At 41.6% G+C, this 17,800-nt stretch overlaps 1 protein-coding gene across 6 annotated transcripts in view; it reads right to left on the reverse strand.

The window, feature by feature from the left end:
• The window catches only part of RIPOR3 (RIPOR family member 3), a 53,897-nt gene that overhangs the window by 2,608 nt on the left and 33,489 nt on the right, over positions 1-17,800 (reverse strand). For all 6 annotated transcript variants that reach the window (XM_067307946.1, XM_067307949.1, XM_067307947.1 and 3 more), the window contains 11 exons: positions 16,189-16,334; positions 8,752-8,881; positions 7,169-7,753; positions 5,881-6,020; positions 4,814-4,946; positions 3,923-4,031; positions 2,694-2,855; positions 2,366-2,524; positions 1,454-1,656; positions 1,082-1,165; positions 52-142 (listed from right to left, as the gene is read on the reverse strand). In XM_067307946.1, coding sequence (XP_067164047.1) covers positions 52-142; positions 1,082-1,165; positions 1,454-1,656; positions 2,366-2,524; positions 2,694-2,855; positions 3,923-4,031; positions 4,814-4,946; positions 5,881-6,020; positions 7,169-7,753; positions 8,752-8,881; positions 16,189-16,334 — 1,942 coding nt within the window. The remainder of the gene's footprint in view (positions 1-51; positions 143-1,081; positions 1,166-1,453; positions 1,657-2,365; positions 2,525-2,693; positions 2,856-3,922; positions 4,032-4,813; positions 4,947-5,880; positions 6,021-7,168; positions 7,754-8,751; positions 8,882-16,188; positions 16,335-17,800) is intronic.

Raw genomic sequence — 17,800 nt, forward strand, 5'->3', positions numbered from 1 at the left:
TGACTAAGATTTTATTTATTTTTATTTTTTTAAGTTGTACAAAACACTTACCAAATGATAGTGTTGTTTCCCTGGCTGCATTTCGAACTTCCTCTGTTTCAGATTGGCACAGATGGGCAACCTCCTCAATACTTTCTATACCCTGTTTGAGAAGAGAAAAATAGCAAAGGTAGCTTTTTAAAAAGCATTTTGATTAATATTTTCAGCCAAGTGAATACATACTAACTTTACTGTGCTTTGTACTCTCCCAACATATCAGATTACAGTTAATTATTTTTCTGAGCATAAACTTCTCTCTGCCACTTTCTCTCCTGTTTTCAGGGCATGAAAAAGCGTTGAAGTTCTAGGGCACAGTTCATGCTGCAGTGCTGTTACATTAGCATAAAACACAAAAGGGAATCAGGACTTTAACTGAAAGAGTTAATGCAGGTTTTGCAAGGGCAGCTGCTACTTTGCAAATCCGACCATATTTGAGAGTAAGACTCAGTGGCTTTTGGGGCCTCTCTTGTGACTGCATGGTTGTAGAAACTGTGCTGACAATAATCTCCTGTGTGTAAACAAATTTATTACAGATTTGTGGGCTGCTGGAAGGCTTTAAATCCACTCTGAGAGTTTCTTATAATAGCAATGCAAATATTACTTGTATTTTGTGACTATAATCTGCTATTGTTAAAATAAGATGAACTGATTTAGCTTTAGATTTCTATAGTTATACTGACTGCCTAAACAACGAACTCCATCACTGCTCATTTTTCTCCATGCTAGATGTCCCCCAGTCAGAGAGTGGCTGTTGTCCTTCACCATTAACAATATTGTAGAAGTTAGAAAAGAACCTTTCTAACATCATACTCTGTGTATCGTATCAAATCTAAGATTGCAGACACTATGACTGCAGCTCCCTGTGCCTGCTGCCTTTTGAATAATAGCAATAACAGTCCAGAACTCTGGAAGCCAAAAAAATTCCTTAATTCCAAATACAAAGAAATCGAAAAAAGAATTTCAACAGCCTAAAACACTCTTGCATCCAACAGTTTTGGACAGACATGCACAATAAAAAGTAAGTAGAAGTTTAAATGCTTACTCTGAGGTTTTTGAGGGCCAAACACGCAGCTTGCTGAAGTCTTGCATCACAGTCAGCTAAAACATCGGTGTAAAAAAGCAGAGCCTTTAAGGGGGGAGGGAGGGGAGAGAGGGAGGAAAAAAGGGTTTTAAAGCTCAAGCGTAGTCAATCAAACTCAGATTGCCAATATCAGCCCTGTTTTACCTATCAGCACCATTTTACCTATTTGAAACTGAATTAAGAATATAGATGAATCACTTCAGCACTCTTGCACTTTAGTTTCTAGTTAATAGATTAATGAAGTGCATAGAGGACAAAAGTGCTATTCTAGGAGAGAACAAGTTGCATGTATTTCAACATCTTATTAGAAAGGCTGGTGAGAAATAGTTTTACCTTTTCCCTAAAGCTCTTGTTTGCTGCTGCACGGGAGAGGCAGGAAGTGGCTGCTTTGCTGACGCGGTGGTTGTCGTCTAGCTGTAGAATCCCGAGTAGCCGTAAAGTCGGCCGTAGAGGTTGGAGCTTGTTCAGTCGCTTTCCTTTCAGCTTCTTGAGAGTCTTCAGCCGTCCGGGGCACTGTAGCTCCTCAATTAGCATTACTGCAAGTGAAAGGACTCAACTTCACTTACCAACATATGAAGGAGTTCCTAAGAGGAGACAAACTGCTGTCTAGTTTTGTCTCCTTCAGCCTCATGTAGTTATTTACACGGATAATAAGCAAGCCTGGCATGGCAGGAAGCAAATCAAGACAGCTGCCCCTTTGACCATCCTGTCCTCTTTCCCTTTCATTGTTTCATTTCCTCCTTTGCTGAGACTGTCCAACAAATGGAGCAGTGACTGTATGTCACAACTGTTGTTCACAAGATGCAGCGAAGCCCTGGTCCTTTTAGGACCTCTTAGCAAATGTGTACTAGTGACCTGGAATTTAACGCTATTATCTGTGTCTCATTACAGCTGCTATAGTCACACAAAGCTACAGACCATTTACACAGTCCTTGAATATAGGTGTAGATTGTTGCCAACTTAGTTTCTGCTTTAACTTCAGCATATTATAGAACCCCCCTTTTTATGGCACTCGAGGTAATAAACCCTTCCTTCACACTTGTTTCATTTCTACCCAGTTAGATGTGGGAACCAGGTGTGTCTTTCCTGTTCTAATTAAAAATTGCATGGGCATAAGGGGAATTAAAATGGAAACAAACTGGCAACGCTATGGTAGGCTGCTCTCTGCTCTGAAAGTATTTCTCGAGTAGTAGCCAACTGCTGGCCTTGTCAGTTCAAGTGAAGGAGCCCAGTACCTGCCATTACCTTCTTTAGCAAGTTTTCCCAAGTGTTTCTCCAGGCTGGTAATATGGTGCTTCTCCAGGTAGCTACAAAATTGGAATAAAGTAACTGGTTCTGTTTGGAGGTACGGAGAGGGGAGCAACCCATCACAGGTGACAATCTGCTCTAGCAATCTCTGCAATACTGAAGGCAGAAAAGAACAAACAAGAAAAAGAAAGACTGGTTAGGCACAAGATGCCTTATAATAAGTACATAAAAGTTTTGGTTTATCTTTAAAATGCACAAAGACAACCTTTAGCCTTGCGATATGATAAAACCCAAGTGGTCCTATGTTCAAGAAATGGACTGGTACCTGCTTCTAATTGACCAGGGTATTTTTCCTTCACTTTGAGCGTCAGTATGTACTTCAGTGCATGACGGAACCTTTCCACTGAAGCAAACAAGATGCTGCCAGGCTCTGCAATGTCACTCCAGATTTTCAGAAAATGCTTCTTCTTTTTAGTCTTCTGAATAACTGAAAAATTCAGTTTTACAAAGTCAGTGAGCTCTAGTGGATTTTGGATTTTACATGAGAAATTAGGTACCAGATAGCATATCTAGAGATGTGTCAGCATAACTTGTATTTGCATTACACAGCTGGCTTTGTTCAAAGCTGGAGGTTCCTGCCAATATTTTAACATCTTGCAAACACTGATTTCAGCAAGCTGCAGTTGAGGTCCTAAGCTGTTGTAACGAGACCTGAGTAAGATGCCTGGCAGAGCTCTGCTGCCCCTCAAATTCATTATTCTACCAGCGAGAGCTGTGTCATTGCCAAGCATTTTGGCATGATGATTTTGGCCTATGAATAGGCTGAGGCATGCCTCCTTCCATCAAGGACTTTTGAAGAACACTTGAAGGAATACTCTATGGTTTCTTGCTATCATTTAAACCCTATCATTTCTTGCTCTTACCTGTAGAGATGTTGAACTTGTATTCTGCATTTCAGACTCCTACACTTTCCTCATCAGATTATCCCAAAGACTCTTCCAGCCTTGCTCTAGGGGACAGTTTATTCTCAGGTCTTTCAGCATAAAAACTGTGTCAGCAAGTGCTTCCAACTAGAATTTGCATTCCTGCCACAATATGTTACCAAGATGAGAACAACTTCAAAGTCTCCCACGGTGCCTTTATGATTTTTGTGATCTCCAGCAATCATTGGAAGAAGGTAGTAGGGAAAGGGCTGAGAGGGCAGAGAGCACACCCCAAACTAGTCTTGCAAAGGTGTATGGAAGTTGGGCTGTTTGCTTACTAAGTAGAAGCATAAATATAAACGAGGACTTAAGGCTATTTTGCCATTCTTTGACCACAAACTCCATCATCTATAACATTCTTGTTTCTAAGACACACTGGTCCAGCTATTATTTCTTTGAGCAAAGCTTCTTCAAACCTAACAGCTTACAATTTATCTGTAAGATCTGTTTTAATAACATGAATACTTGTAAGGAATTTAGAATGAAACCCTGATGTGTCTGGGGCAGCACAAGCAGTGTTATCTGGACCTCTCACACCTCTGGCGTGCCTTGGCATAATATAATTACTCACTCTCTTCAACAGACCCATCCAGGACTTCCCCCAGGATGTGTGTCTGCTGTGACACTTCTTCCAAAAGGCTCTCCTGGACAATCTGGGCTACGTTTGGCAACCTCAGTTTCTGAAATACAACATGCTCTTCTCAGTAACTGAAACAAAGGCAGTTTTCAAGCTCAAGAGGACAATGGCTTCGTTTCTTAGAATCTAGCTTCTAGAATCAGTGGGAAAACACCAGCTTCTCTCAAAAGGCCCCTTTTCCCATCACATAGTGCACTGGTCACTTCTGAGTGCAAAGCTGCTCAGCATAACACAATGAGTAAAACATATTCTATGGTATAGGCTGTCCCTGCATCAGGAATTCTTCTCTGCACCTATCCCTTGACAACTGTATAGCAGACCAATACTAATAGTTATGTTGTCCTCTGCTGCCCATCTTCATCAGAGGTGATACATTGTCTGAAGACAATAAAGTGCTTGAGCACTATAACTGAAATGAATCGAGGCATGAGGTCTCAAAGGAGATCTATACAGTCCTTGCATATCCTGCAGACTACCAGTTTCTTTCTAGTGGTAGTAGTTTTTCACTGATAGAAGAGCTGATCACCTGCTATCAATACTCAACCCAAATCTGTCCTACTTCATCTGCATCCTGCTCACCATTCCTTTGGGCACAGAGTTATTTACTGCTTCAGCTAAACCAAGAGGCCAAAAGAGAGCAGCAGAGCTTTTTTCCAGCATTTGTATGATGTGTTCTGTGCAGTGTGTATACGCTGCATTGTTGAGACCTAACTTCTATTCTCAGTCTTTCAACTTTTGTAGGAGAACCAGCTACATCTTTATGTTTGTCCATAATTAGAATCAACAATTACAGTCTGCCCTGGAAACCCACAGGCTATTCCTTACCTGCAAAAGGGATTTGCACAGCTTCAGATGAGTTATCAGAAGTGTGTCTAAGCTGTCATCACCAGTAGTTACATCTCTTGCTTCTGTTTTCATGTCACAGCTCAGGGACTGCAATGTGTTGTCATTGTACGTGCTGTATAGAGCAGTGGAAAAAAAAAGGGGGGAGGGGGGTTCGGTGTTGAAATGTTACCCCAGCGCAGTGATGCAGGAAAATCTCAAGAGAAAGAAAAATGATTCTATTTAAAATTCCTAGATACATTTAGCCTCTAAAATCCTACATTTTCACTAAATAAGTATGAAGACATGCACTCTCACTAGTAGGCTTCAACCAAGTTGCAAAGGTATAAACCAGGTAGCACTTAACAGATAACAGCATTTTTGATTACTTCCTTAAAATTTTCATTAAAAAGAAGACTTTATATTTCTAAAACTCATGCCAGGACAGTGATACCAGATCAGCTGATCCCACAAAAACCCCGTTTTAGAGAATCAATACTAGAAAAAGAGACTTCCAGATAAATGAATTGAGTTGCTAGCTCATTTGCAAAAGCAAGATGCACAAAAACAGACAAATTCCTTGGTTTTCTCTGAATCTGATGATACTGGGAGTGGAATAAGTGTCTCAGGATCAGGCTCACAGCTCTGGAGCACAAGTTTCAGTATTAAGTGACTTGCAAAATGTAAAACCAAATGCAGAAGAAAGAGGAGGTAGAAGAGCTCTATGAGTTACTCCTTGCTCTCTCCCTTGCCAGTGCAAGAACTGTTCAGCGTCATCCAGACAAGTCTGTTCCCTACAGTCTAACAGGCCTTCTCCCATCATCCTGTCCTGGGAGGATCATTCTGCAATATTGTCCGTAAGTTCAATTTATGTTTCCTACCATTTGGTAGGTATTCTGAATTGTACGTCTCAGAGTATTACCAAAAAATTGCTCTCTCTCCTGGATGTTCATACCATTAGTAGACCTGCACAATCGTACTTAGCTGAGCGAAATGTATCGGTGTTTCTGGGATCAGCCTTCCTCACCCCTTTCCCTCGCCCCCTTTAGTGAAGGGCTGCAGATACGTACCTGATACTGGCTGTTCTTACGCTTCCAAACAACGACAGCTCATCAGCACTACAGTCAGTATTCAAAAAGTCAAAACTTTCCAGCACTGTCTCCACCATTAAACTCTCCATAGATGAATGTTTGTGAGGAAGTGTCTTCAGCTGTTTTTAGAAAGGGGGAAAAACTATTGTTATTTGCACGGATCAAGTCATTTTGCAAGAGTTCTTCAATGATTTTCAAATTGCTCTTAATAACAAATCAGTTTGCTACTCATTTTATTCTTAACACACCAGGAAAATCAGCTCTTTGTACATCACTCTGATCCCAAAATAATGCTGCTAATTAATTTCACGATATACTTCAATATTTTAATCCATCTTTACTCCTCTTTGGATTTCCATACGTGTTAATGTTGGTATGAGAGCTGATTTTCTCTGCATCCTGTGCCATTAGCACAATCTTCGCTCATTCCCTGTTTCAGATCTAGAAGTAGCAATTTGAGGGGTCTCTGGCATGCCAGCATAGTATCGAAGAATTTTCCACTTAAAAATCAATAGTGGATTTCACAGGGCCACCAGCACTCTCCCCCCTGAAAAGGCTGCTGATCTTGGAGCACTTGTATTTTTTAATTTCACTTTTTAAAGTGTTTGTTTTGAAGTAGCATGCCAGTACAGCATTGTTAATAACATTTTTACTCCAGACATCAGCTGAAGTCTTACAGTAGCTTATCTCCCAAGCCCACATGCTGGCCCCATGTTCTGCAAGGCAAATTTGCAATACAATCTTTCAGAAAGCTCTTATCCAGGATCTTTGCTCTAAAGAAAGAAATATTTTCAGCATTATATGGTTGAAAGGCTGACTTGTCAGAGAGATTGAACTGCCTGCAGAAGCACAGGTGACCCTGCAGAAACATTATATTTGGTATCTACTTGCATGTCACATAAATTAAAAGCAACACGTAATGCAGAGGCTCTGACATACAGTTCAGATCCTGCTTAGTCCAGACTATTTCCCACTTTGGCTAGATGCAGCTTGTTAATCTCTTCTTCTGGATCATTGACCTGTGCGCAGGATTTGAAGGCTGTCCCTGAGAGATGCTCTGCAACGTACTGCTACTGTCTAGTTAGTTCTTGCGGCTACCGCCTTTTCCGAGTAGTGCCTGACCTCTGGTGGCCAAACTTACTTTTGAGGGACATGACATTGATACATTCCGGCGTCAAAATTCACGGACAGGGTCACAAAACTTTTACAACTTTTAGGAATAACAGCACAAACTACACCATCTCCCAAGAGTAAAATACTACCATACCTTTAATTTATCCCTTATAGACAAAACCTGGTATTCCAATTTCTCCAGTTGGGCTTGCCTCATATCCTGCAATTTCAGCAAATTTAATACTTCTTGGAGAGTCTTATCGATTGACTTTGCACATCCATCTAGTCTTAGGTCATTTTCAGCATTCAAACTTTTCTGGCTGACGTTTTCTTGCTCTGTCAAATGGCGATTTCTGGTCTGGTTGATAGAATCTCTACTGTCTTTGCCACGAATCAGAAAACTAGATGGGATATTTGGAAATCCATCCACACATGGAGTCTTCTTCAGGATATCTAGAGTTGTGTGATTTGGAAGAGGATGTTGTCGTTCTTCTGCACTGGTCTCCTGAATAATTACCAAGGGCAACGTCCTATGGCCTAGAGCTGGAGTTGTATTTCTGGATTCTGTCCCTTTCTGATCCTCGGAGCTGAACGAGTCTGCCTCACTCGTCTCTGCAGCACTGTGAGGTTTGCTCCTTGAATGCACACCGAAATCACAGGCAGCCAAGTAGCTCAATATGCTAGGAGGCTGAGCTTCATCTTTTACATCCCCTTGGTTCTGTCTTTGTTGCAAAACAGACTGCAGCAAACAGATTCATAAGTGAGCATACATGTGATTGATAAGCACGAGATACCACCAAAGATAGAGAACCATCGTTTCCTGTTCTTGGAAACACGCACACCCAAACTGACCAGAAACATGGGGCTCCTCTGCACAAGGCAACCAAGCCAGCACTGACTGGACAGAAGAAATCGTCAAAACAAAGTATTAAGAACCTAATAGTTGAACTGAGTGGAGCAGCAGTAGTGATGCATGAGAGCTTTTATGTGAAAGTTATCCAGACAGTTATAAAACTGTTTCTGGAAAAAAGGGAATTTGCAAAGCAGTTTTCATGTCTCATTAGCTCAGAACAGCTTGTGAATGTAGTGGTTAGAGGAAACATTCATTTTTAAGAGTCCAGCACTTCCTGTATGTGTAATAACTTTGTTTCCAAGAGGCTATATACCCTTCTGCTGAACTGGTGCGACAACGCCAACCCTGGCTTAGAGCTGACGTTACAGGAACATACATGTGAAGTTATCAACATTTGAGATGCGGCAGAATTAACAGGATCATATGAAATACACGTTAGATTAAAACCTTCTTGAATGCATGGGAAGGAAGACAGATTTTTCAGCTCATTTGGGCTACAGTTGCCAAAAAAGGGGGGCTGAGGGAGAGGAAGGGATGCTTCACATGGCACCCCTAAGACACCATTCTACTCCATTCCTGCTGGGACTGCTTGGTTCTTAGTTTGATTCCCACTGTAGACTATCTGAGCGTGTGCCTACAGCCCTACCCTTCTGGCTGCCAAGAAGAATATTTAGCAAGGATTTTTTTCTTTTTCAAAATCTGAAATGGAACTCAAAATAATACGGATTAAAAGAAGAAATAATGAATTCCCCAAGTAAACTACAATGGCCCTGGAATGCTAGGTGTTTTTACATTTCCACATGTATTCTTTAATAGCTTGATCTAAGCCAGACACCCACTCCTAAGGTCTTTGCTTTGCATTTTGTTTTCCTCAACATACTCACCAGGTAATATTTCTCTCTGAAGCTGGGAGTATTCGGTGGGGTCCAGTTGTATAAAGAACTTTTCCTGCTCCCCACAGAAAATTTGGCAGTGGTTCCAGGTGACAAAAACAGGTTGTCTGTGTCAAAGGGGCTGTAGTAGGAGACACAAAGGCCTAAGTGTCAGTAAGACCAGAAAGCACAGAGATGTTTAACAACAGGAACAGCTGTTAGGATTTGAACTGTGAAATTTAGTAAACATTTAGACATTCAGAGGGAAGAAAAAGAGAAACTGCCTCTCTGACCAATTTCCTTGATTTTACCATCAGAGAAAAAGGTAGACAAAAAGATCATGTCTTTTACACAGAATTCTCCACCCCCTTTAGACAGACCTGTGCCGCAATCTCTGGAAGAAGAGTCCAACAGGCTGAGAGTCTGAGCAGAGCTCTCAGACCTTCTGCAGCGTCCTGCTCAGGTACCAGTGTTGGCAAGCCCAACAGAGGTTGCTTGCTTATGGCCACTGGACACACACCATCCCAGCAAGAAAGGAGATATAAGACACGTAATAAAGGAAAACTGTGATTAATTTTCCCCCTAAAAAGCACACACTGCCTGGAAAAGCCTCTATAAGCCTTCCTAATCCTGCAAATATTTTTAAGTAACTGCTTTGGTTGGCAGAGGGAGCTTGTATAGTGGTATATGGCAAGTGATGTGGTTCATACAGTCACGGACAAGTCCACAATTCCAGCCCCGGAGGATACTGGCTATGCTCTAAGAGCATTTGACAAGCCCTGCTCTAAAGGTTTCCCAATTACCTACCACATCACAGCTGTTACTTTCCCAACTCCTTTGCAATCTAAGGAGACTTGGATGAACTCGCTCCCAAAACACACCTCAGGAGAGGGAAAAGACTGAAAGCTCAGTAGAGCAAGGTTGTTTTCACTGTGTGTTACTTTTGTTCCCTACTGATATGCCTTTTGGTGCCAAAGGAAAGTTTATTTTTACAGTAAAGCACTGACATTTTGAAAAAAGCTAACAAGCTATAGCAAATCAGTAATCTCATAGGTATCAATATAAATAAAAAGACCAAACAGTAGTATGAAGTCAGCTGCATTTAGCGGTACAACACAGAACCACTGGAAGGTCTGAAAAGAGCCAAATGCTAACAAGGACTAATTGATTACAGAGAAATAAACTTTTGCTCTTGAGTAAAAGCAGAGCCCCACTTCTCTATACCTTTTCACGTTCCACACACAGACAGTTCTCAGCAGCATCCTGCAGTGGAGAACACCACTGCCGTCCTCAGCACGGAGGTAACATTCTGTGAGCTTGCCCAGTACAGGTTAATTGGCTAAATTAACCAGTGTCACCCAGCTGGGGTTCATCAAACTGGCCCCTTCCATGGAATCACATTAACAACCATCTGCGTTGTCTCACTATGCAGAAAATAAATCTGATTTCTGACAGTAAGAGCCTTTAGCCAAAGCCTGCTATGTTTACTGATGGAAGCAAATTACTTCCATCCATAGCGTTTCTTAGGAAGAGACACAGAAATCCATTCCTCAAATTTTTAGTTTTTAGCTTTTAATATAGCAATGCAGTAATGCAAAATTACGCTTTAGATGAGAGCGACAGGACCAACAAGCTAAATCTACTCTGCCTCTAACTACTACAACTTCTTGAATCCTCTAGCAAAAGATAGCTCTTCTGCTGCCCTCCCAACCAGCACATGCTCACTGTTACCGCAAGGCAGGATAATGAGCAGAGAGAGTGAAGAGGAAGGTGAAGGGACACTGGAAAGAATGAAGTCCACTCTGAAGCATCCATCATCTCTTGCCTGTAAGCTCTTGGGCACGATCTGTCCACGCTGGGACAGATCTGAGGGTCCCCCAGCACCTTGACATTGACAGAGGCCAGTAGGGGATACTCAGGGGAAAAACATAGGAAATACCAGAGGTATACTCAAACTTCAGACAATTTGTAGCTTCGATCTGTCAGGCATCAGTCTTTGCAAGCAGACTATTGCCTGTAATAGTCACCAACAGCCACACCTTTCCTGAGCACATCTAGTCACATCCTGAGCTCACTGACATGAAACCTTCATGTGAGGCAGAAGTATGCAGAAATTTCATTATTCAACTTTGAATTATGGAACAAGTACTTTTATTTGGGGTGGCCTCTGTGACCGTACTGACAGAAACAGTGGATAATCATTCCCTAGTCACGCTCCCCTCAGTGAGCATGCCTAATGCAATTTAACTTTACAACCTTTTCCAGGCTGAAGACTTCTAGTCTATTTAATTCCTCCTCATAATGAAAGTGGCACCACATCTCCAGTCATCTGTGTTGCATCTATTTCTATATTGTCAAATATATTTTGGCATTTGGTTATGACTAATTACAATATTGGCATTAAGTACACGACTCTACGATACCATCATTTACAGAAGGCCAATGTTACTGCAGTGTATGGCACTCCTTTAGCTAAGGGAACTTAGCACCATTGCAGGACTTGAGCATTCAGATCCAAAATGCACATGCCCAGCCTAATCTTGAAGAGATTTACTATTCATCAGAGCTCGTTTCAGAGACTGAAACTCCCATAAAACCAGAAGCTTCAGATCTGCACAGATTCAGAGATGTTTTAGCCTTGATGGTACTGAGCCATAACCACCAACCAGTGGAGGGGTGAAATGCTTGAGACTTCTACCATTTTCTCACTCCATTGCATTTTTCAGTTGGATATGTACTGAAGACACCTTCTGGTTTATGTCCTCAGAGAGACATAAGTAACCAGGCAGAACATGCAAGACCTGAACTCAATTCTGTCTTCAGCCCTAGAGGATCTGAATTTCCTTATACAACCAAGAGAGTGCCCTAATCACTTCCTTCCTGTCCAGTCATTCCATATATTAAATATCCATAGAGCCTGGAGGGCTCTTGGTGGAAAGACTTGTCTCAATTCCAGACTCACATTAACACAAACAATCCTGCTCAACTGGATTAGGCTCACTGTTATTAACAAATCATGAGATTTCTTTTCCCTATTGAATGCAGGTGAAAATGCCTAAGCAAATTTAACAGGACAATCATTATTTGGCTTCTGCTATTCATTAAAGCAAAATAACCACAAATTTCAAGGTTAGTACAGCTTGTTATAGGAGTATAACACCGCTCCCAACAAAAGCACAGAAATACATTGTTGGGCTACTTCCTAAAGATACTTGTGTGAGTAACTATCTGTTCAGATAAATTTTTGTTTAGAAAAGCAAGGCTTTTAGAGAGATGCATCAAAAAAGCAGACTTTTTATTATGATTATTATTATTCATGGAGGTTTGTTTCCCTTCTCCTCCATCAACCCTTGTGAGCCAGGCCAGCACATGTTCCAAACAGGCAGAAACTACCAGAGTGGTCCTAGCTGGATGGTATGCTTAGATCCCCGTACAGGGTGCTTACTGAAGTCTTGAAAAGAGAATACAGGCTTTCTCTTTGTTCTTCACATGAGAGACACACAAAATTCAGACTGCTGTTTAGGTTGGCCAAAAAAACAAAGTCTTCTGCCAAGTTAGCCTGCAAAGCAATCAGACAACAGGCCCAAGCTCATTCATGCTACTCATGACGCAGTCTATAAAGGAGTAGAAGGAACTTTTATTAGAGCCCAGAAGACTAGTGCCCTAGTTAAAGAAAATATACATTTAGAAGCAGAAGAATGATCTACATTTGGATCTCTCACACAGCAGGTCTAGAGTGAAAGCTTGCCTCCGAGGGAAGTTTGGGCATAGCAGCTGGATTTGTTTAGCTATTCTTAATTCAAAGAAAAAAGCAGCTGTTATTTCGAGTGCTTTATCTTTTAAAATAGAAACCCCCCAAGTTATCACCCTGCAACTACTCTTTTCTGTAAACAGCTTCAGCAAACGGGCTGTCAAAGAGGGGGAGCCTGCCAGTTCTGTGTAGAAGAGCTCTGGAGAATCCACTTGGTAAGACACCAACACGTTTCGCAAACCTTAAGCACAGCAGAGACACACAGCTGGAATTCTCTCATACAGCGAGAAATTCCACGTGGGGATTAACTCCCAAAGAAAGTGCGTCACCGCTAACCCTTCTCCCAGATCAGTTTTTGCCAGCTCTAAAAGCTGGGTTATGGTTGTCCCAAAAGTGCATATATTGCCAATCAAAAGCTGCACTCTGGGCAGTGAGCTACAGCAACAATCAAGTGACAACGTAATTGAAATTATATATTTCTAGAAAATTATTTAGTCACAAAAACTATTTGCTTTGTGGAGATTTAGGCTCTTATATGAGAAAAGACGCAGCATCCCAGAACAAAAGGTGTTTCCTTGTACAGCCCTTCTGGAAGAAGGGTTTCATACACATGTATTTATAGAACTTACTGACAGTGAGGAAAGGCAATCAAGTAGATCGAGCAAAAGTAAATATGAAGTGAGACTATCTGTTAGAATGCCATTCGCATATGTTAGCAAGAAGAGATTAGAAGTGATCTCTTCCAAACTCCACCATGAACATGCCATCCCTCAGTACGGTACTTCCTGAACTAGGGCATAAATGGATTTTATACCCAGTTCAATAAAGAAGGTATGTCTCCTTTACTGCACAAGTGTAGCTTCTTCAGATGTTAGACTTGAAGTAATAGGGGAAAAGGTAAGGCCTCCCCTTATGAGAAAAGCACCTCTGCAAATAGAGCATTCAGAGCTGTAGTCCTTTCTGCCCTGAAAATGTGTATAGAGTTTTTGATCATTTCACATCCAGAATAAAGGCAATGGAAATTCTGGTGGCGTTTGTTTGGGGGGGGGGGGGGGGGAAGGGGGGTGCAGATGACACAAGGGAAGGAAGAAAGAAAAATAAATAAGACTTTGTTGGGGCTGTATAGAAGAGCCCATACATCCTCCTGTGCCTCTCTTCTCTCCTTCCTTCCTCAAACCTAAGAAATACGCATGCCAAAGTAACAAAATATTTTAATTAGCCTTGGTTTAGAGAAGAGCTTTCTTGGTTTAGAGAGAGCTTTCATTTTAACAGCCACATCTATACTCAAACACAACAAAATCTTGCAACATCCCCATTCCACAAACTCTTCAATACCTTTACCAAGAAGGTCTCCGCTTTCAGATTCAAAAGGGAATACACACATATCTAAGCATGAGTAAGAGGAAGTTTCATAGGGCGAATGGTGCAAGATCACAGTGCAGAGCCACAGTAGTCAAGGCTTCTGGAATGAGGCTTTGTTAGCCAACTAATTAGCAGCTCAGATCCTCAAACAAGAAACATTGGGGCCTCACAAGTCTCAGAGCAGCTGCACCTCACCAAGCCACATACTGATGCCCAATGTTAGATCTCAGGAGGAAAGACAGTGTCATAAACAACAGGTGCAGGCAGAACTCTGCTGTGCGAGTTTATTTCTCATTGTCTTACAGCAATGTGCATGTTTGAAAATAAATTTTGGATGTTGTTGCCAAGGGTGATGTTTTAGCCCAGTTGCATTTACAGTTCAACAGAATGGGTTTTCAAGAACCGCAGCATACACAGAGACGCTCAGAAAACGGTATGTTGATCGATAAAGCTTTTTTTCCTCCTCCCCCCAGAAAAGTGACCTGATACTCTTTATCAAAACTTGGGTATGAATTTCAACAGAAAACCTTTAGACAGCATTTCTCCTGTTAGTGCTTAAAAAGACTGGGACAAAGGCTTAGGTCAAATGATGCTTCCAAATGTTCTTAAAAGTAGAAACAGGATATTAAGACCTGAAATTCAAGTGTGATTGTAAGATACATCTGGTTACTTTATCCCAAGGGCAGAGAAGCTTTTCTCTTACTGAAAGACCTACTTGGCTCTCATACACATTTGGCAGGCCGCACATTAAACATACATGCAAGCTTTTTTATTTTTAGATAATTTTAAACAAAACAAGAAACCAACATGGCCAGAGGAGAAGAATTGTGTAAGGCTGAGTCATGGGCGAGTCTGGTCTGCAAAATCCCTGCCCTTCCTAAGCTAAACACTGCTCCTGTTCTTTTCCTGGAGAGAGACTAGACCTACAAGCCTGGTCACAAAGTGGCCTTTCCAGTAGGCCTTTATTGTTAGGCATGTTCAAAGGCCTCTTTTCCATACTGGGCTGGGAAGAACTAAGCACTACAATACGCCATAAATAGGTGAAGAATCCCCACTATATTATTGGGCACCCTACCAAGATGGCTAGATTTAACTCCTGAACAGTAGCAAATGGGAACAGGTTAAAGATGTTTTGCTTTGTTGCAGACAAGACTCTCAGTATGGACTGACAGTCCCAAGCATAAGCTGCTGTCTTGGCTTCCCAAGAAAACAGGCTTTCTTTCCCAGCAGTCGTCAGATCTGCTGTTAAGTTTGCAGAGTTACATACCTGCTTTCCATATTAAGAAGAAGGGGGGGGAGGGGGAAACACGACCAAAAAAAAAAGACCCAGTAGTTAGCCAACCATAACATCATTTTTCTCACTTCTTCAGAGATTCTCAGGAAAGCAGGTCACTCATTTTCAAAAAAATCTTAATTGCAGGAAGTTATCACATGATCTGTAGACATCAGAGCTACAAATTATAGTATACCAGATACTGCGGTTGGGAAAGGACTACATTAGGCTCATCATACACCCACTTAGACACAGCCAGACTAACTGAGTATAGCAGGTACAGCCTAGCAGGACTGCAGTGATACACCTGAATCAGAAGATACAGCACTACAAAAATCCACGGTGGTGTGTCTAGAGTGAAGAAAAAGTTTCAGTGCGGCATCCACAGAAGTGAGCATTTGCCTTTAATAACATCAGTAATTCACTACAAAAATAAATCAATTTACAAATTTAAAACAATTTCCCAAATCACAAGCACCATGTAAAAAAGAAGCTATTTTAGATGTGCGTCTATAACTGAGCTTTCCTGTAGTGCACAAACAGGCCTCTTACAACTGTGATCATAGTGTAAATACAAAGGAGCTAAGCCTTTGGGGAAGCTTCATTTCTGAAGAATTGTGGTTTAGTAACAGTGACTGCTCTAAACTTTAACCATTTTTTTTTACTGTGCCTAAAAGCTGTTGTTCTCAGCTTCATTTCATCACCTTTAAGTTTTATCGTTCATGTTTTGTAGAGGCATATACACTGCTTAAAACTACAGAGTTGAATGCTCACTCTGACAAAGTAGTAAGCTAAGTAAGAGCTAGGCATAGCTAGCCATGGCAACATCAGCCCAAAGAACTGAAGGGTCACAGAAACAGGGACTATCTTCCCCCCCAGGACCGAGATCAGGCGTAGCAGCTGGGGCTGCTGCGAGAGAGCACGTGGCTGCTATCTATCCAGCACCTGCTCTGCAAATAGAAAGGAGGACTACAATGTTGAATGCTGCTAAATGACACATTTAGGAGCCTTTAATTTATTTCAAATTTTTAGCTCCAGCTTTTGAATCTGGAGCTGTACTTACTTCCAGAGGACCTCCAGTTGTAGCTTGATGGTGCCCAGCTCAGTTATATCCACAATGATTGCCTGAGGCTTCGTTGTAAAGAAGTTTATGCTGTCACACGTCACCACACCAACTAGAATAGTGGCCAGTCCTCGCAGCTCTGTCACCTGCAGGAACAAACAGATCGATTTTCATCTTGCCAGACAATCCTAAGATCCACGCGCATGGAAGGCATCTGAGCCCTTGGGCTCAAATCTGCTCCGACACCCACAACAAACTTAAAACTTGGCTACTCAAGTCTGGGCTCGTAAACTGTTGTGAGCCAATACTGCCACAAGGACCAGGTCATGGACAACTTGCAACGGAGAGGAGGCTCCCGAGTGAAGGAGAGAGAGCTGTATAGCACTTCTGACAACAGAACTTGGTTGACTATGACTTAAAAGGTAAGTTTTGTCCGGAGTTTTGACAATTCTGGTTCTGGCATACACAAATAATTGTCTTTTATAGTACAGCCTGCTGTACATATTAGAACATTATAACAATCCTGACTTTCAGAAAAATATACAAATATTGACCTATTACACTAGACTACTTCAGCTCTCACTTGCCTGAAGAACCTGGAAGCCCAGCTGTCTGCATCCGCTATGACCTTTTTAACTGTCATGAGCTCAGCTGTAAACCAAAATCAGAACTTACAAGTGTAAGTCTTTCCTCTAAGCCCACAGGAGGCTCCAAATTTGTTATCAATAGCTCAGGCCTGCAATTTTTCCAATCTGGCACTTTGCTGCTTCTGCTACTTTAAAAACCTAATAAAACATTTGCTAATAAATATTTGCTATAAAAACATACTTCTAGCTGAACATCAAGTTGTCCTGCCACATCTAAAACAAGAGCACAAAGCAGCATCAGACTCAGCACAGAAATTCAGCACACATGCCAAAAGTCCACTTCAGGAATTACTTAACTGCCTACATCTCCTTTAAGAGCCAGAAGAAATTATGTTGCTAGGCTCCTTTTGGAAAACTGTCTTTTGCACTTTGAAGTGGTTTTTTTTTTTTTTTTTTTTAAACCTACTAGATATTTGTACTGGGTAAAGATTATTAAGTACAAGGTAGAAAGAGCAAGAGGGTGTGGAGAACCTTAGTTAGTAGCCTTTCAAGCTGACAGAGTAAAACATTGTATTAGCTCTCCCAAAACTTTAAATGATTCATCACATGAAGGAATATAAGTTTTTACAATTATTAATTCATGTGGCTGTTTTTATATAGTCTCTCACCTGATTTTCATTGTGCAGTGGTGGCAAAAACACGTTATAAGCACATTTCTAAAGGCTGTGCTGGCAAAATGTCAAAAAGTCTATCCTACGTAAGCCAGTTCTTGCTTCCAGATAGGAGGGGGATCTTGCACTAGCCGTTTTACACAGCAGCCAGAACCTGAAGCCACGCACAGGCACCATTTCCCAGTAGCACTGGATCCAGCCCAGCCTGCAGTCCCAGCTCCCTTCCAGGCTGCCAGGAGTCATGTCCCAGAGTGCAGCCCACAGAGATGCCAGGCTGTAGTGGAAAAGCTGCTTACGGATCAGCTCGGCACCAGAAGCACTGCCAGAAGCTGCTGCATGCGGGTCTGTGAAGAC

Source organism: Apteryx mantelli, chromosome 18 (genome assembly GCF_036417845.1).
Source record: "Apteryx mantelli isolate bAptMan1 chromosome 18, bAptMan1.hap1, whole genome shotgun sequence".
In the NCBI taxonomy this organism is placed as follows: domain Eukaryota; kingdom Metazoa; phylum Chordata; class Aves; order Apterygiformes; family Apterygidae; genus Apteryx; species Apteryx mantelli.